Here is a 26008-nt window from a genome sequence, read left to right on the forward strand (position 1 = left end):
ACCCCCCTCCGGTTAGAGTCAAGAGGCAGAAAGGGTTTCCTGCAGGTAGTTACAGCTCAGCAGACCTGAATAATAAGAAACACCCAGCCAGCAAAGGGAGAGATGAAGGTGCTACAGGCACAGATGAGAAAAAGACCCTTAGGGATGAGGATGGGATGGGGTAAGGCTGGAGAGAAAGGCAGAACTCCTATCAGCATATCTTGCAGGACCACTGTTGGACTTAGCATTACAATAAAAAGGAAGAAATGAGTGTTTTAAGCAAGATAGTGACAGTTGCATTTTAGATAATAAGTTGCATTTTAGAATGCTTTCCCTGGCTGCAATATACAGAAAGGATTAGAAGGAAGCAAGACTGGCGGCAGGAAAACCAGATGAGACAGACTTGGAGTAATACATATGAGAATGCTCTAAACTTACTAGATCACATAACTCTTATCAGTAAAAGAAAAAAGACTTAGTATAGTAATTCATAATTATAAATAACATATACAACTGTATTCATGGGTACATTTTTTTATTCATTTTATTGAGATATATTCACATATCACGCAGTCATACAAAACAAATCGTACATTCGATTGTTCACAGTACCATCACATAGTTGTACATTCATCACCAAAGTCAATCCCTGACACCTTCACTACCACACACACAAAAATAACAATAATAATAATTAAAGTGAAAAAGAGCAATTAAAGTAAAAAAGAACACTGGGTGCCTTTGTCTTTTTGTTTGTTTGTTTGTTTCCTTCCCCTATTTTTCTACTCATCCATCCATAAACTAGACAAAGGGGAGTGTGGTCCTTATGGCTTTCCCAATCCCATTGTCACCCCTCATAAGCTACATTTTTAAACAATTGTCTTCAAGATTCATGGGTTCTGGGTTGTAGTTTGATAGTTTCAGTTATCTACCACCAGCTACCCTAATTCATTAGAACCTAAAAAGGGTTGTCTATATTGTGCATAAGAGTGCCCACCAGAGTGACCTCTCGGCTCCTTTTGGAATCTCTCTGCCACTGAAGCTTATTTCATTTCCATTCACATCCCCCTTCTGGTCAAGAAGGTGTTCTCCATCCCACGATGCCGAGTCTACATTCCTCCCCAGGAGTCATATTCCACGTTGCCAGGGAGATTCACTCCCCTGGGTGTCTGATCCCACGTAGAGGAGAGGGCAGTGATTTCACCTTTCAAGTTGGCTTAGGTAGAGAGAGAGGGCCACATCTGAGCAACAAAGAGGCATTCGGGAAGAGGCTCTTAGGCACAATTATAGGGAGGCCTAGCCTCTCCTTTGCAGCAACAGTCTTCCCAAGGGCTAATCCTGTGGTAGAGGGCTCAACCCTCCTCATGGGTACATTTTTAAAAATGAAATTGAAAAGTATGATAAAATAAAAAAATTTAATGTTTTATTTATTAATCATATATTATTAGTAAAAGTGGATGGAAATGTATTTCAAATAGCCTGTTTTTTTAGGTCTACCTCTTATGAGATCTTGTTGTTTCTTACACCCTGGCTCACAAAAAGGTTATACTAAGATGACAACTGTCAGCTTTGCTACCTTCTTGTTCACTTGTGCATGTATTTTCCTTATATTCAAGTAGCAATTTCTTTGCAGACCTGTTTAAACAACTTGCTCAACATCACCAGCCACATGTGAACTGCAATAGGCTGAAATATAGTAACCATTATATGGTTATTATAAGCATATAGCAAGATGAAATTCAGTTGCACTCCAGATCACCTTCTCTTCCCATTGCATGAGTCCAACACCACCCATGGATTATCTGACCCACAAACTCAGGTTCCAAGTGCCTATCCACATTTCAAATATCAGAAACTAGCTTAACCTCTCGCTGTTTTGAAAACTGCATATTAACAGAGGTACTAATATTTTCTTCCTCATACCAGTGAATCATTTTATATTACCCTTCCTCCCTTATAGATCCTGCTGATCAGGAAGGCAGATGTTGATGACATAAAGTGGGTTAAGAGGCAAAGCTGGAAGTTACTGCAAGGGAGAAGCTAAGCCTACTTACAACAGTGCCTAGGAGTCTCCCCTTCCTCTCCCCACTCCAGAGAGCCTCTTTGTTGCTCAGATGTGGCCCCCTCTCTCTCAGCCCACTTGGCAGCTGAACTCACTACCCTCTCCCCTATGTGGGACATGACTCCTAGGGTTGTGAATCCCCCTGGCAATGTGGGAAACAACTCCTGGGGATGAGCGTGGACCCAGCACTATGGGATAGAGAAGATCTTCTTGACCAAAAAGGGGAAGAGAGATTAAACAAAATAAGGTTCCAGTGGCTGAGAGATTTCAAATGGAGTCAAGAGGTCACTTGGGAGGATATTCTTATGCACTACACAGATATCACCTTTTAGTTTTTAGTGTGTTGGAATGGCTAGAGGGAAATACCTGAAGTAGTCGAACTGCAACCTGTGACCTTGATTCTTGAAGATGATTGGATAACTCTGTAGCTGGCACAGTGTGACTGTGTCATTGCGAAAACCTTGTGGCTCACACTCCCTTTATCCACTGTATGGACAGATGAGTGAAAAAATGGGGACAAAAATTAGATGAATAGGGCAGGATGGAGGGGATGGAAAGATTTAGGTGTTCTTTTTTGCTTTTATTTTTATTTTGGAGTAAGGAAAAGGATCAAAAGTTGATTCTGGTGATGAACGCACAAATGTATGATGGTGCTATGAATAACTGATTGTACACTATGGATGACTGTAGGGTGTGCGAATATATCTCAATAAAACTGTATTTTAAAAAAAAGGTAAATGAACAATGGGAGGAAGAGGGGAATGGGAAGTTTGGGATGTTCTTTTTTATTTTAATTTTAATTTTATTTTTTGGAGTAATGAAAATGTTCAAAGATTGTGGTGATGAATGCACAACTATGTGACAATACTGTGAACAACTGATTGCACATTTTGAATGATTGTATGTTATGTGAATATATCTCAATAAAATTACATTTAAAAAAGAGGCAAAGCTAGAGATCTTTCCATGTTAATTTTTATATCTAGACAACTTCCTAAATCTTTTTTAAAAATATCATCTTAATTTCCTTATGTGTTGTTAGGTAGTTTATTTAACAACAAAAACAACCAAAAAAAAAAAAAAACAAACAAACAAAAAAAGGAAAAGAAAGAAAATACTCCTTTGAAATCTGTGTACTTCTTACTGCCATTTATTATCTAATAGCATGATCTAGAATTTTAAGAAAAAAAGTTATACAGTGAGTGATGGCAGACATTTTGACTCATTCCTAAGTTCAATGATAAAGCTCCTAATATTTCACTGCTAACTATTAACATTTTAAAGCACAGTGAATAATTAGTTTTACAACCTTCTTAAACGAAATATACTAAACATAATTTTACCTTAGCTTGATTCTTTATGGTTTCTTTAACTTGGTAAATATTTTTAATCCTATATCCTTGTTGAATTATTTAACACCTTAGGAACCTACTGATATGTACAGACTGTTATTCTTAGGTTTACGGAATCCTTGAATCTAGCTTTAACAGTTTATCTTCTATCTCCTATTTTTCAGCCATCACTACTTGCTGCTATTATGTCACATTTGTAATAGTCTTCCACTATACTAAATCACTACTTCCAGCATCTGCTTTTGGTTTGATGAGCCAAATAGCCACATCTGTTAAGAATAAATGTTAAATAAAATCTGACAGGGACTTGCTAGCACCATTTGAGAAAAATGCTTGAACTTTCTGGCACCTGTTTAAACTGGTCTGACCTTATATTATCTACTTACTTGTTCTCAGTTCATTTCTGAGGTACAGTATAACTTCAGCATTTTTGCAAAAATTTTTAGAAGTATTAAAGTCCACTGAAAAGGCAAAAAACTATATTATTGCATTAGAAATAATGTTTAAACTTTTGTGTTTAAGTAAATAATACACAAGTCCATAGTACTTTAAAATAGAGTTTCTTCCCCATCACCACATTTGAGAGAGATTAACACTAAGTAAAATGAAGTCTTTTTGACCAGAAAGAGCTGGTTTGTTGCCCCACTCACATATTCTTAAAAAGTAAGAACAATGTTTCTTTTATAGCTAAACAATGTAAAACTTTCTACAACATTCAATAAATATCCTCAATGTACATTAGAAAACAGCCCTAGAGCAACACTCAGTAATTCTTTCCTAGGCTACGTTATCCTCAAAAAATACCAATACATGAAATAGTTTAAACATTCCCATTCTTGTCTAAAACAGTGTTTGTTAACTTAGGGGAAAAAGTCCATCATTTAAATTACTTGATCAAAATTTATACCTGATGAATTTTTAAGAAACTAAAGCCGGAATCTATTCTCACACTCTGTAAAAGTCACAAAGTTGAAAGCTATATTTGTAGTTTATACTTTAATATTCTGATAGGTATGTTAAACAACAGTCATATAATCATTTTTAAAATACCCAACTACAAAGGAAATAAATATGCCCCATTAAATATAAAATCTTGTAATAAATTCTTATTTCTACATTATATGATAAAATATCCATTGACTGCAAAGTACTGGCTCCTAAAGAGTCATTCTAGGCATCCCTATATCTCATCTGTAAAATCAGGAGATGAATATAAAAATCATTTTGTGGTCTAACTACAGTTAGTTGCCTAAGCTAAATGTAAAATATTTCAAAATTATAGAATTCGTCTTTCAAAAAGTAAAAGCCAAGTCTGAGTATTATAATATTCCAAAGATAACAATGACCAAAAGATATTTAATCTCTAAGTACCCAAGCTTATCATTTAGTGTATTTGAGATGTTTGGTTCTAAAGAATATAAAAAGTAGCCAAAAAACCTGTGGTTCTTTCATTCAGAGATCTGTCACTTAATTTAAAATAGAAATGTATTGATGTCCCTGTAAGAAAAGAGGAGACAGCATATTCTTGGGCTGCTATATAATTTTACTTCAATGTTATATACAAATACTATTTATTATTTAACAGTATCTGAATAAATAGCCCAATTTTGGTGACTGTAATACTCCATTATTTTCACTAGCTATACCACAAAATTATGTTTTACTTTTGAAATACACAGAGTTAGAATCATTCTTATATTGTGAATTGCCGATTATGATATATAATCTTACAAATATAAGTACACACTTCAGCTCGAAATTTTATGCAAGAAATACATTCACATGATATTAATATCATAAAATAGAAGTAGGATTTTGAATTTAAAGAACTACATGATTCTGGTAATAGCCATTTGAATTCTCTAGTAAGCAATTTTAACAAAAAAAAAAATCAAATCATTAAAATAAATGCCAAATACCTCATTAAAAATTATCTATCTCAGGCTTGTGGAGGGTGGGCAAAATTAATAATAAAAATCATATATCTCATTTTACTTTGAGATATTCAGAAATATTACTTATCTTAGAAAAAAATAAAACATCAAATTAATATCACCAGATAGATTTTCATACGTATGAAAGAGAGCACATGACAATGATCAAACTCATGTTGGACTTTTTGATCATACCAGGACACTTACTCCACATTCATGGACCACAGAATTTCAGAAGATGATAGAGAATCTTTAAAATGTCAAGAGTTATAACTATGTATCTTTGGGCAAGAGATTTAATTTGGAATGAAGGAAGAACTTCAGGTTTAAAGTGGCTAAGAGGAAAGGGTGGAAAAAAGAGAAAAACATTTTTAAAGACTGACTGGAAGAGAAGTAATGTGCCCAATGTTTTATGTGAGTGCTAATTTAATCATTGTAACAGTCCCTTGAAGGAGGTATCATCATCCCATCTTTCATCTGAGAAAAATGAGATGCAGAGAATGTTAAGTAACTCCCGGAGTCACTAGTTGGTAAGTGCAGAACCAGAATGCAAACACCAGTGTGTTTAACCACAGTGCCAATGCTTTTTCTACCATGCAACACCTCCTCTTAAGAGCAACACATCTCCAACCAGGAATATTATAAAAAGAACTTCAAACCAGCAGACAGAAACCCAGTGTCTACTCTCAGCTTTGACCCCAAAGAGCTCTATGTCTCTACCTCAAACTCTGTACCTTGAGCTCCTCATGCACAAAATGTACAACGGTGGCCCTAAATACCAGAATTTACCAAATCTAAACCACATTTTTCCAAATTTTAATACACCTGAAATCCTGATATGTCTTATAATCAATGACATCTTACAATTGCTGTTGGCCAGCTGACAGTTGTTACACGGTTGTCATTGCTCACATGCCCAAGCATGGTCCCAGGCGTACATGGCAACAACGCTCCAGTGGCATTATGTGCATCATTACTGCTACACTTGTTGGTACTGCCCATTAAGCAAAATAACTGAAGGCAAAGAAACAGTTAAATCTCTTGTAGAATGTGAAGATATTTTTAACTAAAAAACTGCCGATAAAACCAATCAATGCATTCATGTTTCCAGCAGGATTGATATTAAGGTTCAAGCATTAATTTAGCAGAAAGTTCCCACTAACTCTGAACAAAAGCTGCTTAACTTCCAGTGATATGTTTCTCAATTGAGAAAATATAACACATTAAGTTTGTCAAATGAGAACATGGTAACATCAAAACTTGCATAATGGATATTATCAACTTGAAAGAAAATCCCAGGGATGACAGTAAAGTACCTTTTCAGAAGTTAATCCCTTATTTAACCTCAGTTAAAAATTGTGTGAGCCTCAGTTTCCTCCTCTGCAAAAAAGGGATAAAACATGAACCCCCATGGGATTGCTGAGAGGATGAGGTAAACCAGTATACGTGAAAATGCTGTCCTAGTACTTCCTGTAAATAACATCAATAAATGATAATGATTACGATCCATTTTCAAGCAATCTTCAAACAAAGCATTACCAACTACTCTAATTGTTTTAAAGCCTGTGAAGATTCAATCTCCCTAAATCATTCCTTTTCATACATCCTGGGGTGATCACCCTGATTTCTCTGCTTGAAATGTACAAGAGGGAGAAGAGGGGTAGAAAGGGCTGGAAGAAATAGACAACTATTTGAAAATCAAATTCCTCCACTTTACCCCTCTCTGCAGAAAGTGCAGTTTCTTAGACCATCAAAGTCCTAATGTTGACATAGTTACTGAAAACTTATTATGGAAGAAGCAATGTGAGCAAGTGCTACTGTGGACAAAAAGATGAATCTCGCTCTCAAGAAGTTTTCAATTTAGTGAGAAAATGAGCTTATAAACAAAATTACCATGGAAGACAAGTCATATATGCTTTGATAGAGTTAGAGGCAAGTATAAAAGCAAAAGTGAAGAAGAATTAATATACACAGCTTCAGGATCTGTGAAAGCTCAAGGAGAAGGAAGAATTTGGAATGGGGCCTTAACTAACATGTGGATTCCTCTGGGCAGTGAGCTGGGTCAGTAGAATTCCACACTGGAGAAATACTGAGCAAAGGCAAGGAGGTGTGGAACTCCCCAGTCTGCAGGGGAAGCCAGAGTCTGTCCTCCTGGTCTGAAAAGCGGAGAGGTGGAGTTTGTCAAGGAAGACAGGTCAGAATGGAAAGTTAGGAGCAGGCATCCATGCATTCTCAGTGCCTGCTACAGAACCTGGCATTTATTGTTTAGGCAGCAAAGACTTTTAGGGACGGAGGGCAATTTGATGTGAACTGACACAGGCTTTGGAAATATTCCTGTAGTATATTAAATCTTAAAAAATAAAAACTTGGGGCAGGAAGTGGGTATCAAAATAGTGCAGGCCTAAATGAGGACATCACGAAACGGAAAGAAGAAAGGACATTATATCATAAGAACCCCAAGGATTTAGAAATGTGTATACCTTATAACGTACAAACACTTTTCTTCCATTCAAGAAAGTCAAAGGCAGGCTGAGTGGGGCTGGAACAAGAGAGACTGATCAGCAGCCTGTGTGATCAGCAATTCCAATAACCCTAAAGGGTTGATAAAGGCAGATTCGGTTCAGTAATAGCTACCATCAATTTCCAAGGGGTATGATCTGGTATATGAAACACAATAACCAAGGTCTCCATGCACTGATCGTACTTATATTTGTAGGTTGGTGATGTTTCCAAGGTTTCAGATGGGGGACATTCTGAATCACAGAAGGCTCACAGCCTGTTATTGAGGACACAGAAATATAGTTCCCAAGGGAAAAGTCACAGTCACAGGTCCCAAGGGGAAAAGATTAGAAAAAGCTAGCCCAAGGGGTCCAAAACACAGTTACCACAAAGCCTGAGCAAACACATGGACTCAGTGGGGAAGAGAGGAATCCCTGGGCACACAGATGTTGACAGTACCATAAACAACAAGGTTCCAGGTAGCAAGAATAATTCCAGGCTACATCCACTGGGAAAGAGAGGCTTTGTCTGGATTAATTTAACAACCAAATAGAGCTGAACACACAGTTGGAAGTTTTTCATGCTGAGAAAGGCTGAACAGGACCCAGACTAAAATTGTGTTTCATGAACCTGAAACACAAATGCTTTACTGAACTCCTAACCTAAATTTCCTTATCAGATATGAATGTAATGGCATAGGTTACAAAAAGAGAAGATCCAGCATAAACTGAGAAATACTGTTCCTCCAAAACAAAATTATACATATACACACACACATATATATATATGTAAATGTCTTCCATTATCACCTAAGAAGAACTTGGACAATCTGGACCAACTTCACCTGTAGCCTCACCTGTTCCTGATCAGCCCAAATTCTCTCATGCTGGACTACTCCACATCCTTCAACATTCTTGGCACACTGGTGTGTTTATGCCTCTGGTTAGATGTTAGATGACCTTTCTCCACTTTCTGGCTTGACAACTGCTGTACATCTTCCAAGTCACCTCTACTCTAAGACCCCTGGTGCCCCAGGCAGAACTAATCACTGAGTTCCTACAGCATTTTCTACATACCTCTCTAAGAGTAGGATCTACTTGTCCTTCAAGATCGGCTCAAGCATCCCCTCTTCCAGGAAGTCTCAAGGCTCCCACAGACATGGGTGGCTGCTTTTATTCCTGGTCTTGCCAGAGACAGTGCCACCTCATTTGGCTATATAGCACCCAAATATGAACTGCTCATGAGCCACACCTAAATCCCACCATGAAGTAATTTATCAACACATATGCTGAATAAATAAAATCAACATTTTCTTGTTTCCCAATAACTGATAACATATTTACTTTTGCATCCTATTCATCTTTATCATTTAAATGACGACTAATCCTTATTTCTCTGGGGTATTCTCAATTTTTTTCTTAGAAATGTATGTTGACAGATTTTTTTAAAACTAAAGAAATACAGGAAATGTTTTACTTCATTCAACACAGCAACCATGGAACTCTAATAACTTAATCCTATGCATTTTAATATGGAATCCAGGATTTTGGATTATAGCATGCTATTGCGCATGTGCCCACTTAAAAAGTGCCAACCTTGAACAAAAGTGTTTTTTTCCTCACTGCCCCACACCAGGGATTTTTATGCCCTTCTTGTAATCACCAATTATCTAGAACCCATCAAAACCTGCAAACAGCCCTCATTTTCCAGACCTTTCCCTCCACCCCCTAGGTACCTCCACCACTGCCTAATACTTAAACTGTACACTACTTCAGTCCTAGCTTCTTGGAAATCAACAATGATGGCTACTGAGCATCTACACCCTTTATTTGCAAGAGATAATTCTCATAAAAGTTCACATTACAGATGAGGATACTGAGATTAAATATGTAAGCAACTTGCCAAAAATCACATTCTATAAAGGGGTCAAGTGGGGTTTTACACTGCATGACTCCAAAGCCTATGCTTTGCCCACTTGACCAATGGTTCTTAACCTTTCACATACATCAGCATCACCTGGAGAGTTTATTGAAACAGATTGCTGGGATCCACACTCATAGTTTCTGAGTGAGTCGGTCTAGGTGGGTCAGAGAATCTCTAGTTCCAACAAGCTCCCAGGTGCTGCTGGTGCTGCTAATGCTGGTGATTGGGGACCAACCATACTTGGAGAAGCACTCCACTACACCACGTTGATAAAGTAACTTAAAGACATCCAGTTAATTCCATAGTCCTCAAGATGGTTTTCTCTTAACCAAGGATACCCATGAAGGAATACTTTCCTAATGGTAAAATATGCTGTACTATGAAAGAGAAATGAGACCCTGGGGGCAGAAAATAGTGCTAAGAACATGTTCCTTGATAAGACGGTTCAATATTGTAGAAATAACAACTCTCCACTATGTAGAGATTGAATAGAACTACCTAATTTGCATTCTCAATTCTAAATTCTACTTGGAAAAAAGAATGCCTGATACCAGCCAAGAGAATTTTGAAAAGAATGTTTACTGTTATGACTTACCCTACCAGATCACTGAAACATAAAGACACTGCAAGTAAAATTTTTGGACTGATTTTTTTTTTTTTCCATAATAGGCCTTTATTTTAAATTTGTAAACAACTTCTCATTTGTCCTTCAAAAGCTAATTATAATTGGTTACTACTTTGCTCAAATAGCTTTTTCAGGTCCAAGAGAGGGTCCCTTGATTAAAACACCACCACCACCACCAAGAGAAGGCCACACGCTCTTTATATCCCACTGTTTCAGTATTGTCATAAAACAGCCAAGCTGGCTGTTTTTCCAGATGTTCTCTTTTGATGACTGTAATGGCTGGAAGTTTTGTACAAGTTCAAAACAATTAATGTTGCTGTTTTATTCATAGATTCTCCGAGGTTCCTATAATACCACACCACCTTCTGTCATAGCATTTTGTAGCCGTTTCATCGAGTCTGAGGTTGCCTCCCAAGGAGTTGGCTGGTAGACCATGACGTTGATGCCGGCCTCTAGGCATCTTTCTGCCAGGACTCTTCCTATATTCTCACAAGCCACCACATTTCTGGTCCTATAAAGATGCTTTTTAATAGCCCATTCACGAGTGGATGCTGAAAGTACAACCTGGCCATTTCGATGCTCAACAAATGCTTCAATATGATGTTGAGTCCTTATAACTCGTAACCTGTGCCAGAACTCACGGGAGGGCCACACTGTCCCCCAACCCCGCTCTTTCCTGGCTAAAGCTAGGAGTTCCAGATTCCGGGGATTCCGGTTGGTGAATTCTGAGGCAACAGCTTCATTTTCCAGAGAGTCCACGTCAGGCTTCACCGCTGGTTTGCCACCGGTTGAGAGGGCTGCGCACCCAAACTCGGGGTTTCTGCAAACCGAGAACAACTTCCAGGGCCGCGAGCGAAGCGCCATAACCAGGGGACCTCAGGCAAAGCCTCGGGAAAGCCTGGCCTCCTGTTCCTCAAGGGTGTCTCAGAGTCTCCCCCGGCGCAGACATATTAACTCAGGGAAAATGCATTAGGCTCGCCTGGACTGATTTTTAAAAGCAGTGGAAAAAGCAGTAACAGATCCATGGAAAAAATTAATTTAGTATATGATAAAGGTGCCCTTTCAAATCAGTTGAGAAAAGATCAAATTATTCAACAGATAATGTTGAGGCATTTGCCTTTTTTAAAATTTAGACCCTATCTTATACCATAAAAGAAAAAACTTCAGATTGTTTTAGTCAAATACTTAATCTATCATAAATTTAAGATAAGGGAATAGTTTAAATATCTCATGACGCACATGCATTTCTAAGCAAGACAAAGGAAAATACATAGATTTTGTCTAAAATAAAATGTAACTTGAATGCAGAAGAATACTTCCATAAACCAAGCTACAAGATAAATGATAAAACTGGAGAAATATTTAGAACATATGAAACAAAATCAATGTTTTACATATTAGGAGCTTTTAAGAAACCAATTATAAAAATATGCACATACAAACATAAAATTAAGGGTATGAAGTGAATCTGTAGGAGAAAAACAAAATGAAAGTTAAATATCTTAATAGTTTCCCAAACTTCATCAATCATCTAATAATGCAAATTTAAAACAACTGGATATAATTTCCCCCATCAAATTAGAAACCAAGGTTTGAAAATGTATAAACTGATTTTTCAATCAAATTAAAAAATGGAAAAAATGTGATGAAGGCTCAGGCATGCCAGGAAACATGCCAAAGTGTCAAACACAAAGTGAATATTAAGTAGAGAAGGAAACAGTTGTTCAGGAAGTTGATATGTTTCTACTGCCTATAGTCCTGAGGCCAGATTTTCAATGACTTTTATTTAAAGTACATCCTTGATTTAAAAAGCTGGAAGATTTTTAAAGGGTTTTGTTTAGTTGTTTCAGAGAGGGGGGAAATGAATAGCTAGTTTTAGTACTTGACTTTTTTTTTTTAACTGTATGGACCCTAAAATCAGCAAAATACTGTTATGTTCTTAAAATATTCAAGTACTCTCATGTAACTTTCTGATACTTTACAATTCTTTAAAATGACCTAATCCTCTAAAGAAAATAGTGATGTGTGACAAGGGTTCATACTATTCAAATAAAAGCCAGTTTCAAGGAGAATTCTTGCCTTTGTTAGAAAACACACCAGTTCAAAAGGTGAACACTTTCTTCCACAATCATACCTTCTTTCTCCATGATCTTGAGGGTTCTCACCAATTTTCAATAGTTTATGACCAATGGTACCTGGTTGGGCAGCTTTAATTGAGAAAAATTGCAGCTTTCTACATTATGATCAACTTCATAATCTGTCCTCCTTCAGAAATGGCACTGATGATTTTTAATTGGATGAATATGCATGTGGAAATGAATCTGGCCTGACGTGAAGATGGTGCGACAAAACTCAGTGAGAAAGCATATCTTCATGCAGATGTCACACCATACTCCATACCCAAGAGAATCTGTACAGTCAAGAGAATTAACCTTACCAAGAATTTAGAAAGGAAATGAATAACCTATGCAAACCAAATCATTTCAGGACACATTACCAAAGACATATCATCAAGGTAAGTGAGTTTCACCTTACATATCGTTTGTAATGTAAAGAGACTATTTCTAGTTTGCAGATGTGGAATTTATGTGACTACTGGAAGACTATGTAGTCAGTGGTTCCCACCCGTGTTCTGCTACTGCATCTTCCTGCACAAGGCATAAAATGAGTCATGACCAATGAATTTTATTGCTTTGTCAGTATTTAATAGAAAGAACACCTGCTGCAGATATAGGTGGCACAAAATGAAGTCTAGCCTTCATATACAAGAGGGGACTAAATTGAAGGCTAATATATAAAGTTTTTTCATTAGGAAATTTCGCTAAGAATAAAGTCCAGTGAAAGAACAGATTTGGTTAGTTAGTTATTTTCTTCCATAGAGGAAAAGGGAATAAAGGCTTACAATATACACATTGTGCGCTCACTATCTCCACATCTTACCAGGTAGAGCCTTTCCTAATGATTAAAAGCTGCAAAACCTGCTTACAGAGAATCACATTCTATGAATTAATTAATGAGTTACAAAACAGCATTGTTTTTGTTTGAAATATGCTGATCCTAAACCAAATATCAACTACTAACTTACTGCATAGAAATGAGAGTGGGCAGCTAACCCAATCCTGTGCACTTTTCATGTGGCTGATATTCAAAAACTTTAATCATTGAGCTACATTTAATCATTAAATTACAATAATGGAAATTAGTTTATTACTTGTCACTATTTAATGGTTTTACTTATAAATGCTTTCAATTAGTCCTAACTATAAGCCTATAGGATAAGTGGGTTATTCTTATTTTCAGATGACAAAAACACGGTTGCAAGGAGGATAATTTGTCCAAAGTTTCATACCCATTAATGGCTGAGTTAGGATTCAAACCTAGGGCTCTCTGAAATGCCAAGCCTGTCTCCTTAGACTATTCCCAGCACCTCCTGACTGTCATTACAAAAAAAAAAAATCATAATTACGACAAAAGAGATGACTGATGGTGTCTGGTCAGGAGAAGAATAACTGCACTGTTGCCTGATTTAAAACTGGCAGCTCTGCCCTCTGCCTGCTGAGCTGAGGGCCCTGGGGCCCCAGGCAAAGAAGGAACAGGCCAGAGCCTAGCACCTCTTGCTCCAAGTTCCCTGAGTTCAATGAAAACGAATCCGTGTGTATGGGGGTGAGGGGTAAGGGGTGGGTGGTGGGTGGGAGGGGGCTTCTGTGGAGGTGGAAGAATGGCACATACACATTTGCACATTCTATATTAATATGAACTTGCTGCAAAAGTTCATTAAGACATCTGAGGAACCAGCCACAATGTATCCCAAGGCAAAAAAAAAAAAAAAAAAAAAAAAGTATTTGAAACTGCACAGAGAAAGTATCGTTTATACTGCCTTGGAGGTTTTTAAAAGATGTGTATTTTTAATAAGATTGGCCCATGTTTTCATTCTAGCCAGTGATTTTATTCCATGAATATAATTTCCCTGCACTATGTAGTAATATTTTCAATAGAATTCGCTGGTAAGTGAGGGCTCTGCCCAGTGCCTGACACATAGTTGGCTTTCAATAAGTATTTGTTAAATGAAAAGGAAAAAAGAAATCAATGAATTGCTTATTCGCTCAGGAAGACTTCTTGTTCTTGTTACAGTGGAGTATCTATTTAGTAGCTTCAAATTCAGTCCTCCCCATATAATCCAAATTAAGCTCCCCTTCTCAAAATTCACATCTGTCCAGAGGCCCAGCTTCTTCACCTCTAAAAGGAGCCTGAGAAGTCCCAACCCTCTCACCTCCCTTGACCACAGGAAAGATTAATAACCAACCAGACCTCCCCCTGCTTCCAGGCCTCCCCAGAGCTGCTGGGAAGAGACCACTCCTAGCCACTGGACCACACTGGCTGCACTAACCCAACCATTTAGGTAATTCCACACACACCCCTACTTGACAGCACATTGTAAGAGCTTGATGACTCCTATTTTCCCTAAGCAAAGTCTTTCTTTGGCATGTCTCTCTCCTCACAGCAATTCACAGGTCCATCCCAAATTGCTCTGAAACTTGTAATGGCTTTCAGTTGCTAGCTGCATAACAAACCCTGGGGCTGGCATCCTCACTGTTGCAATCAGTTCTGGAACCACATTCACCCAAACCTAAAACTCATAACCCTTTTACAGTTAATAATTTCACTGGAAACAGTCCAAATGTTTAATAACAAGTGAAAGGTTACAAAGAAAATGTAAACAGACATATATACACCCATGGTGTGTTATGCAACTGTTACGGTTTGCTAATGCTGCTGGTTATGCAAAAATACCAGAAATAGATTGGCTTTTATAAAGGGGGTTTCTTTGGTTACAAAGTTACAGTCTTAAGGCCATAAAAGTGTCCAAGCTGGGGCGTCAACAAGTATACCTTCACTGAAGGAAGGCCAATGGCATCTGGCAAACCTCTGTTAGCTGGGAAGGCACATAGCTGGCTCGCATCTGCTGATCCCTGGTTGAGTTCCAGCTCCTCTCTCAGCTCCTGTGCATTCTTCAAAATGTTGCTCTTGGGCGTTTGTCCTCTCTTAGCTTATCCAGAGCAAAAGTCTGCTTTCAACGGTCATCTTCAAACTGTCTCTCTAGTTGCAGCTCTTCTCCAAAATGTCACTCTCAGTTGCTTTGAGACCCTCTGTCTGTGAATTCCTTTATAAGACTCCAGTGATCCAATTAACACCCACTATAAATGGACGGGGTAACACCTCCATGGAAATCATACAACCAAACATTTCACTCACATTTGATTGAGTCGCATCTCCATGGAAACACTCAATCAAAGGATTCCAATCTAATCAACACTAAAGGTCTGTTCCCACAAGATTGCATCAAAGATAATGGCATTTGGGGGAACATAATACATCCAAACTGGCAAAACAACTGTTTCAAAAAGTAATCTTAAATGAGTTTTAAATAATTGAAAAGACCTACCATATAATCCTGGAGAAAAGAAATTTAAAAATATTATATAGAAATAAAAATCTAAATGCTTATCAAAAAAATCTAGAAGAATGTATTCTCTCCACAGCATTACCTAAACTTTATTTGATACAACACTGGTTTTGAAATATAAATTAGAGTTGTTCTGACAAATAAATTTGGAAAATATTATCTTTCATATTTCCAATTTAGTAGCCCAGATATTAAAACCTCTAAGTCCTTTAGAGGAGAAAACAGTTTAACTCTGTTTAACCCAGCATTTCCCAGAATATTTGACCACGAATGTTGCTCTTATAGAAAATAAGTTAATTCTATCTTATTCAAAACCCATATTAGGACATGTTAAAATGCAAAGTCTTGTTAACATGGTTATCTCCAGGTGGTATGGATAATGATTTTTCTTTACATTTTTCTCCACTTTTGAATATTCTGTGATAATTGTCAATTCTGTAATAAGAAAACAATAAAATAAAAACAGCAACAACAAAAAAATGGTTATCCCATTTAAGGTCCCACCCACGATTATTTATATTATTGGCTTTGTCACCCCTGGTAGTTCCTGGAGGCAGAATACAAAGTGGTCAAGATTGAAGACTTCAAATAAGGTTTGGGTTCTAGTCTCCTATCTACCACTGACTGGCCACAAGACCCTGGACAAATTACTCTCTAAACCTCAGTTTCCTCGTTTGTAAAATTAGGATAACAACTACATCTACTTTACAGGGTGATTGTGACTATTAAATGCAATAGTGTGTGTCATGCATTTAGCACAGTTCCTGCAAATAGTCGGTGGTCAATAATGGTAAGTCACTGGCCACTGCTTTTAAATTACTATGCCCAGGTCTTTTTCATTAATAGACATTGTACTGAATTTATTGAATATCCATTCAATCTCTGATGCAATTAAGGCTCCATATTGTTTTACATATTATGTTGTAAAACACATTTATTTAAAGGTTAATTTACCAAGGGCACCCCAATGCTCAAAAACTTTACAAGTACAGAGTCCATGCATGGGTATAATTCATTTCCTGTCTGGAAATTTTTGTTATTACTAAAAAAAAAAAGTAGATCTTAATTATGTTAAGAAATTTTGAGTTACTCTTTCCTCTTTGACATCCAAATTACCTCAAGAAAATGGAAAATATTCCTATATTACAACAAAGAGCTAATCCAAAAAATATAAATAAGTAAATCTATTTAACTGTATTTGCCCCACTAAAGGCTTTCAGTGAAGAGCATGCAGGGTTAATTTTCAGACAGTGCCATCATGCTTCTACCAGCCCAGAAAGGGTTACAGCTTTAAACCACTTTGGAGAAGTGCTGCCCACTCTCTTCCCTGGACTAAATAAAGTGGTCACAGTCAACTAAAGAGAGGAGGAGTCAGCTTCCAGATTGCCACTTAATTCTACAGCATTTGTGGTAAGGAAAAATGTATCAATTTCTTGTTTGTTGAGGGTAGAAGATGTGATTTTAATCTTTGTGTAAAAGAAAATTCTCTTCAAAACATGATAGCCTATGATTAGAATGGTGTCTCACATCCTGACACCCATTTTTGAATAATGATGTTTTTGTATATGACATTACAATTGAAAATTTTCAGTCACTGCCTATCAATCCTAACAAAATCAAAGAAATGCAGCCAGGGGTACTCTCATTTTACAATGGAAAAAAGTGAATTATTAAAAGGTAAGACAAGTCACACAATGAAGTGAGGAAACAATCAAAATTACGATCACCTTGGTAGCATATTCCTAATCTCAGAAAGGACATTTTTCTCCTTTCAAAGGGAATGTGATTTTCATTAAGATCAGTAGATATTTATACCCAGCATGCCAAGAATAAGTTAGCTGCATTTAGCATGGGAACTTTCACAGTGAACTTATGAACCTTCTGGCCAAGCCCATCCTCCACTTACCAGGAGATGAGAATGAGAACAGGGAGTGTCCCCTCCCTCCTTTCTTCTGACTAAGTGTAATAAGGATGCCAGCATAACAATATGCTATTTTCCAAAAATTTAGATAATATTTAAAATTTAACAAATATAAACTGGATGCCTGGTATGTGCTAGTGTGGCTGCCACACTTTAATTCATTTAATTTTGTAATATTATACTCCTCCACCACAAAGGAAACCAGGGTTCAGTGAGGTGAAAGCATCTAACCCAGCAAGTGGCAGAGCAGAGCCTCTAGAAGCCCACTCTACCACAGCTGCTGTAGAGTGCTAGTTTCACTCCTGGCTGGACCAGTTTTATTTGAAACCAAATCCAAAATGCTGTTAAATGCTAGAGTGCCAAGTGCAGTGGTTCATTGCATCAGACAACTGTAAGGTAGGCTGCAGGGTTCAATGTATAGGCTCATTTAAATACTTTGTGGAGCACTGGGTGAGCTGCACACACATTATCATTTCTTCAAGCTTTTTTCTGGCTTGGAGTTTCATCTTATTTTGGGACAATGTAAAATGCCAATTTGTTGCCAAAAACATTCTCAGAAAACAAAAACAGTGGAAAAACCTATTTGCCACTATAATATTTGCAGTTTTGTATTCATTTCGAAGTGTAACACCCAAAAATACTAGGATAAAGGAGCATTCATATGGGATTTTTCTTTCCTGGGCACTTATTTGACAATTTAATTCCTTCCATTCATGGTACCTGTAAATTCTCAGTCTCTTGTGTCATGAGCTGGTAGAAAACACCCTTCACTATTTGGGCTTACTCTTCAGCCTGTTATTGTTCACATCAAAAGGCTAATTTCCTCTATATACAGAAGTCCTGACTCAAAACAGCATGGCTGTTGACAATTTCAATTTCAGGGTTTTGGCACAAATGAGTAAAATTCTAATGCACTTGCACAACGAATGTCTAATTATTTCTCTCTCAACCCCTATAACCTGTTCTATAAATCAAATGTTACTCTGCTGTAATTTTTCAAATAGGAATATTTAGGCTATGAATAATAATACAGCCCTTAAGTCCTGTTACGCAAACAGCTCTGCCCAGGACCACCAGAGCTTTCTGTTTTCTGTAAGCATGAGATGGAAAGAACATAACTCAAAATTTTCACTTATACTACTAATGAATTTCATATTTCTTTCATAAATACCACTGCAGGGAATAATGTTAAAAGAAGAACTCAAACCAAGAATGGAATCTTAAAGTAGAGTGCTGAGAGATTTACAACAGCCCTTGTAAGGATGTGGCATTTAATGGTGTCTAAGCAACAATTCATTGGTAATTGCCACAAAAATGAATACAAAGTTCTCAGTTCCATATTTTGCATAACTGAGCTTTTAGTTATGCAAAATATGGAACCGAGCTTTTAACACTCCAGCTGCCAAGTAATTCACTTGTCTCCATCTCCAAGACAGACCTCTCACTCAAGTTCCAGATATGCATTTCCCTTCACACAAACTCAAATAACACCCATCCAAACGCTGATCATTGTGTGTCTGGGTACACACAGGGCACTGAGTTAAACCCAGCAATATACAGAAAAGAAGCAGTCGAGAGTATGGCCTCTGTCTTTTACGGCTCCCAGACTAATGAATTTGACCAAAAAGTATTAGCACAGATTTCAAACTGCATAAAGGATGCTAAAATGATCAGCTAATAATAGCAAAAGGCCTAAGTATCCATCAATAGGAGACTGGTTATATAAACTATGGTTCATCTTTACAGAACATAATATGTCACTAGTAAAAACCAAAACCCTAAATGTAATGAAATGTAATGATTACCAAGATACATTAAGTTAAAAAAGCAAAGTACAAAGCAGCACTGATTGTGTATAAAGAGAGGGAACACATACACATAGATACCCATTTTCTCAAGTGTGTATCAAGATGCATTGTCCAAAATAGTAGTCAGTAGGCACTTGAACTGAATTTCTTTTTTTCTTTTAATTCATTTTTATTGAGTTATATTCACATACCATGCAGTCATACAAAACAAAGCATACATTCAATTGTTTACAGTACCATTATATAGTTGTGCATTCATCACCAAAATTAATTTTTGACATTTTCATTACCACACACACAAAAATAATAAGAATAAAAATTAAAGTGAAAAAGAACAATTAAAGTAAAAAAGAACACTGGGTGTTTTTGTTTGTTTTCTTCCCCCATTTTTCTACTCATCCATCCATACACTGGACAAAGGGGAGTGTGATCCACATAGCTTTCCCAATCACATTGTCACCCCTCATAAGCTACATTTTTATACAATCGTCTACAAGATTCAAGGGTTCTGGGTTGTAGTTTGATAGTTTCAGGTATTTACTGCTAGCTATTCCAATTCATTAGAACCTAATTTGACACAGTGAAAAATATTTTTCTGTGAAAGACAACTATTGTTTTGATAGGATTAGATTCATTTTAACCATTGCACCATATAACATTATTGAAATTAAATTCTTTTTACTTTTTAAATATGGCTCCTATAAAATTTAACATTGCATATGTGACTCATATTTCCATTGGGGTGTGCTGGTACAGAGTATCTTACAAGGATTCTCAAGAACAGGTAACACTGATTACTTCTAGGAAGAAAATGTGGGTGGCAGGAGTCAGAGGCTAGAAAGAGTTTGTTCACAGTCCTGTCATTTTTATCTTTTAAATTTTGTGTCATAAGAATATATTACCTGTTAGAAAAATAATGAATGAATGAAATAACCCATAAACACTACTGTAAAGAATTATTGTCAGTGGCATGATTATCAATTTGCTTTAGGACAGAAAATCTCAAGAAAGAAAGAAAAGGAAGGAAGGAAGGAAGGAAGGAAGGAAGGAAGGAAGGAAGGAAGGAAGGAAGAGGGAGGGAGGGAGGGAGAGGAGAGGAGGGAAGAGGAGGGGAGGGGAGGGAAGAAAGGAAGAAAGAAATAAAGCACACATGGCACTTTTGAATAGGTTAGAGTCCTTGGCAAAAAATACTTTCTAATAACCTAAGATCGCAGAAGTATTTTACAAGCTAACAGTACCAGAGTTTCAAAGTGAACATAATAGGTTTAAGCTGTCAATCCTCAAACTGCTAATTCAGTGGCAGTGCCACTTTGCATTTTATTTTAGCACAATCTCCTTTTCTTCCACCATCCAGGGACTGTTCTGTTCTCCCGTTTCCCATTCATTGCAGATATTTTGCATGATTTCTGGAACTTTCTTTATCACATCCTCCAGTAAAAAATGTAATCATCTCTACATTTCCATCTAGCACAGCATGCACTTAATTGGCTAATCAAAGAAGGAAAAGGCCCAGGAAAATTCTCCCCTTTATAACCCATGAAATTTAATTTTTTTCCCATGAAGCAGTAGTGTAAAAATGTAAGCAGATCACAAATGGCCCAGGAAAGAGAGGAAATGCGTATTATACACACAACTGAAATACACTTAATGTATTTAAACATAAAATAATAAATTAAATTGCAATGAACAGGCTAATACCATCTCTCCCAAATATTTACCTTAACACATTTTTTAAAAAATAAACACTTTCAAAAAATTTCTGCTTTGACATAGCTAATTTTAGAGCTTTAAATATATTGATCTAGGAAAACTATTTCCTCACTAGCAGTGTTAAATTTAAGAAGCTGGCTGGTTCTCAAAGATAAAGGAAGAAAAAGCCTCCATTCTCAACTCCAAAATGTTCCACCCCCTACCCTCAACCTTTTTTTATTCATTCTCCTTTCCTTTCATTTTCACTGTTTGACAGAGGTCCAAGTTGGTGACTATCATTCTGAAGAAATAATCCTAGGCCATGGAAATAATGTGTGCAAAACCTTCCATGATGCCTCAGCACAGAGTGGTAAGTAAATTGAGATGTGTTCCTCACTCATCCCTCCCAACTACCCCTCACACAAATCATGCTGCACCCACAGAGTAAAAATGAATGATCATCATGATAAACAGAAGGTTTTGACTATATTTGATTCAGAGAACAAGGCGTTTTGGATAGCCTTTAACTATTAAAACAAAATGGCCAAGTTTCAGAATTTTTTGATAGGAAATCTTATGAAATACCTTGTACATACAGACTGATAGGTGCTAAAATAGGATGGAATTGAAAAACTATCACTGAACTGCTTCCTGCCTCCTAAACTGTGAATACCTTTAGCAAGGCACATTATTTCTTGGTGCCTTCAGGCTGTTTCTTTAATATCAGACACATTTGGAATACTGCTGTGTTTAGAATTCTTCCAGAAATCTGTGGGATTCCAGAAACCTGGTCTCTAACTTACTTAGGTTTTACAGTGATATGGAAATTGTATGCCCCCAATCCATGGCATTTAAATCCTGTATTACTGCCAATTTCAACTTTTGATGTGCTTGATATTTGGGGGAATAAAAAAAAAAAAAAAAAAAAAAAAAAGGGAATTTGGGTTACCAGAAATTATAGCAAGTATTTACTCAACACTTTCAGATAACTTCGAGAATTGCCACCAAGTCAAGCTTGCATTATCTGCTAAGTGTCATATATAACTACAATTAACAAAAAATGAAAATTCCAAAAAGTGTAGCCAAACATGTATATGAAATTTTGAATTTGGCTGGCAAACTCTAAATTTTCTTTAAATAAATTCAAGGCTATATTATTTATTACCACAGAACTAAATTAGTTGGAAATGTGTTCCCGGTCTTCATGAGGATACCAGCACAAACTGCAGGACTACTTTTTCTCAGTATCCCTTAAGAATGAATTTCCAGCTTTCAGTATTTTTATATACAGAATCACAAACCACATAACAAAAAGTGTGAATTACTCTTGAACATTGCTCCTATCAGATGGTACTTCAAAAATGGTATATGGTAAAGTGGAGTAAATTACAGTTGTAATAGGGTATACACACAAAGTTTGTCTCAGTTAAAATGTCAGTGTGTTTCCCATCAGATCACAATTGTTTAATCTCTTTCATTCAAACAATGGCATACCTAACTTTTCTAGAAGGAAAAAAGTTCATAGGTAATAAACCATAACAGTAAAACTTATCCTACTAGAGAGAAAAAGAGAACAAGAATACTACAGATGGAATACTGGTTGCATAGGATCACAACTTAAATTAGTTTCTTTTTACCTGCTAACATTCTTTTCCACCATTTTCAGCTTTGCATTCCCAAATAGTGGCAAAAGCAATTTTTGCTTTAAGTGAAAGCATCTTGTTGCTCTCTGGAAATGGAAAGCAATACATCTTACATAGGGGCAAGAGACGGGAATAAACCACTCCCATAGTCTAGTAGGACACTTTGCCCTGGAGTTTTGCTGCCAATGAAGAACCGAATATTGAACCATGAAACAACGGGAGCTGACTGGGAAGCCACAAGACACAGAAATACAGATGCTGTCCAATAAGGCAGTAATCCAGTCTCCCAATTCTAGTAAAGCAATGGGCTATCGGGAATAAAAGAAAAGGAGAGAAACAAAGAACTTCCACCTTGTATATGATCAACATCCACTTTAGAGCATAGAAGAAAATAATTGCAATGATTCCAATAATTGTTTTGACTACTGTTGACTCAATGGGTCTAAAAAATGTTGCACATCCGTCCAGGCTGAGAATGGAAGGGTGGTAGCCATTTTCATATCTAGCAGCTCAATTTCCTGTTTTTCCAGCTCATATGAACTGATATATCACTGTAGCAGCTGTTAAAAGTTTGGCTCCTATCATCGCTACTCCCCTTGGGCTCATCTAATATGTCCTAACCTCCAGTTCTCCAGAAATAATAGTATGTGTATATGCGTGTAAAGGTTGGTTAACGAGCTGGAAATCCTCAAGGAATGGATATAAATGTCCCACTTAGGTTTGATAATCTTAACTCTAGTTCCTTACAAATATAACTTGGTGTAAAAGCAGAAGCTGTGATGGCAGGCTACAAAGTGAAATGAATGGTGCACTTAGTTTTAACAAATACACCAGAATGCAAACAAATTACTTGGTGTTGAGTCTCAAATTAATCACATTGAGAAAGTACGCACCTTTTACCAGTGACGCTGCCATTTAAAAAACATATTCAGATGTCTTTGCCATTTAACCCTATTTAAAGCCAACCAACTTATCACCCAAAAAACTCAAACATTTTACAGGCACAACCAAAATTTGGACCAAAGCTATTAATAACTCGGGTTCATATTCAGCCCAACTTGCTGGGCTTGCCTCTGAAACACTTCAGTTATCTTCATGAATCAAATCCCCCCAAAAGCTGGTATTTACACCATTTTAAGAATGTCTAAAGTAATTTTCTACAAGTTTGAGTCGATTACAAAGGAAAACTTCCGATCCATTAAGACATGCTTCTTTAAAAAACATTTTTTAATATTATTCCTAATGCTCTGATTGCAATTGGGGGTTGCAATGGGAAGAGGGGTAAACTAGAGGAAATTAAGATGAGAGACTCAGAAGGCAGTTCTTTCTGGTCACCTGGCCATCCGGCCATCCAGGCTCACTACACACAGCCACACTCTTGAGAGCCTTAACGGGGCTACTCTTGCTAGAGAGTAGGCAAAGCTAAGAAACCAACCCAATTCTAGTCTACTGTGCTTTTCCTTCACAAAATTCCTGAAGGCCTTCCTCTGAGCTTTATCTCTGAGGAGGACATAATGGTGCAGAAACACACAGATCTAATCAGGGCACTAACCAACACAAATACTAGGCATGCACATAGCTTAATTTAATGCCTGTGAAATTCAGCAAATCTGATCTTTGTAAAGCTTTATATCTCTTTAAAATGTAATTAAAAGTTACAAATAGTCCTAAATTTTCAATTTTCTATAGATAGAGCTTAAATGATGATTTCCTTGTCTTAACATTCTTTACTGTCTTATACTTAAGGATGACCTACCCAAATAAAGCATTTTGTTGCCCAGCTGCTCCACAATTCAACCCCATAGCTGTCTTACTCCTCAAGTCAATAAATAGTTTTCCTTATTTACGTTTATAAATAGCATTTTGAACTTAAACTATGTGGGAAAAAATGATAACCCAAGCTCACCCTAGCATTTTTCTAATGTGATCAAAACGACTGGTCTTTGAGAGCCTTTTCCAAGGGATTCATTCCTTAGATATGAAGTTTGTGTGCAAAAGACATTTGGCCCTTTATAAATAGTCATGGGAAACTTCTTTCTCCCATACTTTCAGTTTGTTTTTACTCTAACAGATGGGGAAAAATTTACCACAGCAAAGCCATTAAAAAAAAAAAAACAACAAAAAAAACTTACCATTATCATACTAATTTTAAAATGCTAAAAGCTTAAGGATATGAAAAATCTTTAACAGAAACATTTGCTAGAAATTATAAAGACAATTTGAATTATAAAATAGGTATAAGCTCAAAAAACTAAATAGGAACTCCTACTTTTTGCTTGGTCCATCTCTTCCAGGACAGATTTATTTCTAGATATCTCAACCATATCAGTCATGTTTTGTAAAAGTTTTTCTAGGATGGAAGTCTAAAACTTCTCTTTAAACTAAAATCCCAATAACGTATAAATGTCAAAATTCTTAAATTTTTGTCAAGGGGGCAAAACCAGTTTTAACTTGGAAAAAAAAAAAAAAAACAACCACTCTTCTCCATTCTGCTAAGTTCTTTACTATAAGATATATCTTGCTGAATGCTAACAGAATATAAATCACTTTGTTTTAATTTATATTTAAATTCAATATTTAGAAAGTCTACTTACTGCACTAAATAAATTTTTAATTTAATAACCACTATATCACTTACTGATTTCATAAGATAGGCCAGTGGGTTGACACTTTTTCTGCAAAGGGCCGGAGAGTATTTATTTTTATCTTTGCAGGCCATTTGGTCTCTGTCCAGACTACTCAGCTGTAGTGTAAAAACAGCTATAGAAATATGTAAATGGAGAGTGTGGCTGTGTGCCAATAAAACTCTACAAAACAGGTGGAGAGTTCAATTTGGTCTGCAGACTATAATTTGCTGATCCATGAGAGTCAGGCCTTTGCATTCTTTTTTCTTTATTTTTTCAACTTTTTATTTTGAAATAATTTCAAAGTTACAAGAAAGTTGCAAAAATAATACAGAAACAATACACAGAATTCCAATGTACCCTCCTACCCAGATACCCAGATATACCAACTATTAGTTTTTTGCCACGTTCGTTATATCATTCTATCTACTTATCTATTTTCTAAACATTTGAGAGAAGGTTGCATACATCAGGCTCCTCTAACA

At 36.6% G+C, this 26008-nt stretch overlaps 2 protein-coding genes across 3 annotated transcripts in view; both read right to left on the minus strand.

Annotated features, from left to right (window-relative positions):
* The window catches only part of COBLL1 (cordon-bleu WH2 repeat protein like 1), a 155953-nt gene that overhangs the window by 122842 nt on the left and 7103 nt on the right, over positions 1-26008 (minus strand). The window lies entirely within an intron of this gene.
* Positions 10485-11481, minus strand: LOC119543900 (39S ribosomal protein L18, mitochondrial-like). Its single transcript, XM_037848751.1, has one exon. It carries the CDS (start codon positions 11236-11238, stop codon positions 10720-10722), a length of 519 nt encoding a protein of 172 aa, XP_037704679.1. The 5' UTR covers positions 11239-11481; the 3' UTR covers positions 10485-10719.

Source organism: Choloepus didactylus, chromosome 9 (genome assembly GCF_015220235.1).
Source record: "Choloepus didactylus isolate mChoDid1 chromosome 9, mChoDid1.pri, whole genome shotgun sequence".
Lineage (NCBI taxonomy): Eukaryota > Metazoa > Chordata > Mammalia > Pilosa > Megalonychidae > Choloepus > Choloepus didactylus.

Excerpts from the sequence above, each read along its gene's own strand:
- LOC119543900 (XM_037848751.1), bottom strand. The coding sequence starts at position 11,238 with ATGGCGCTTCGCTCGCGGCCCTGGAAGTTGTTCTCGGTTTGCAGAAAC.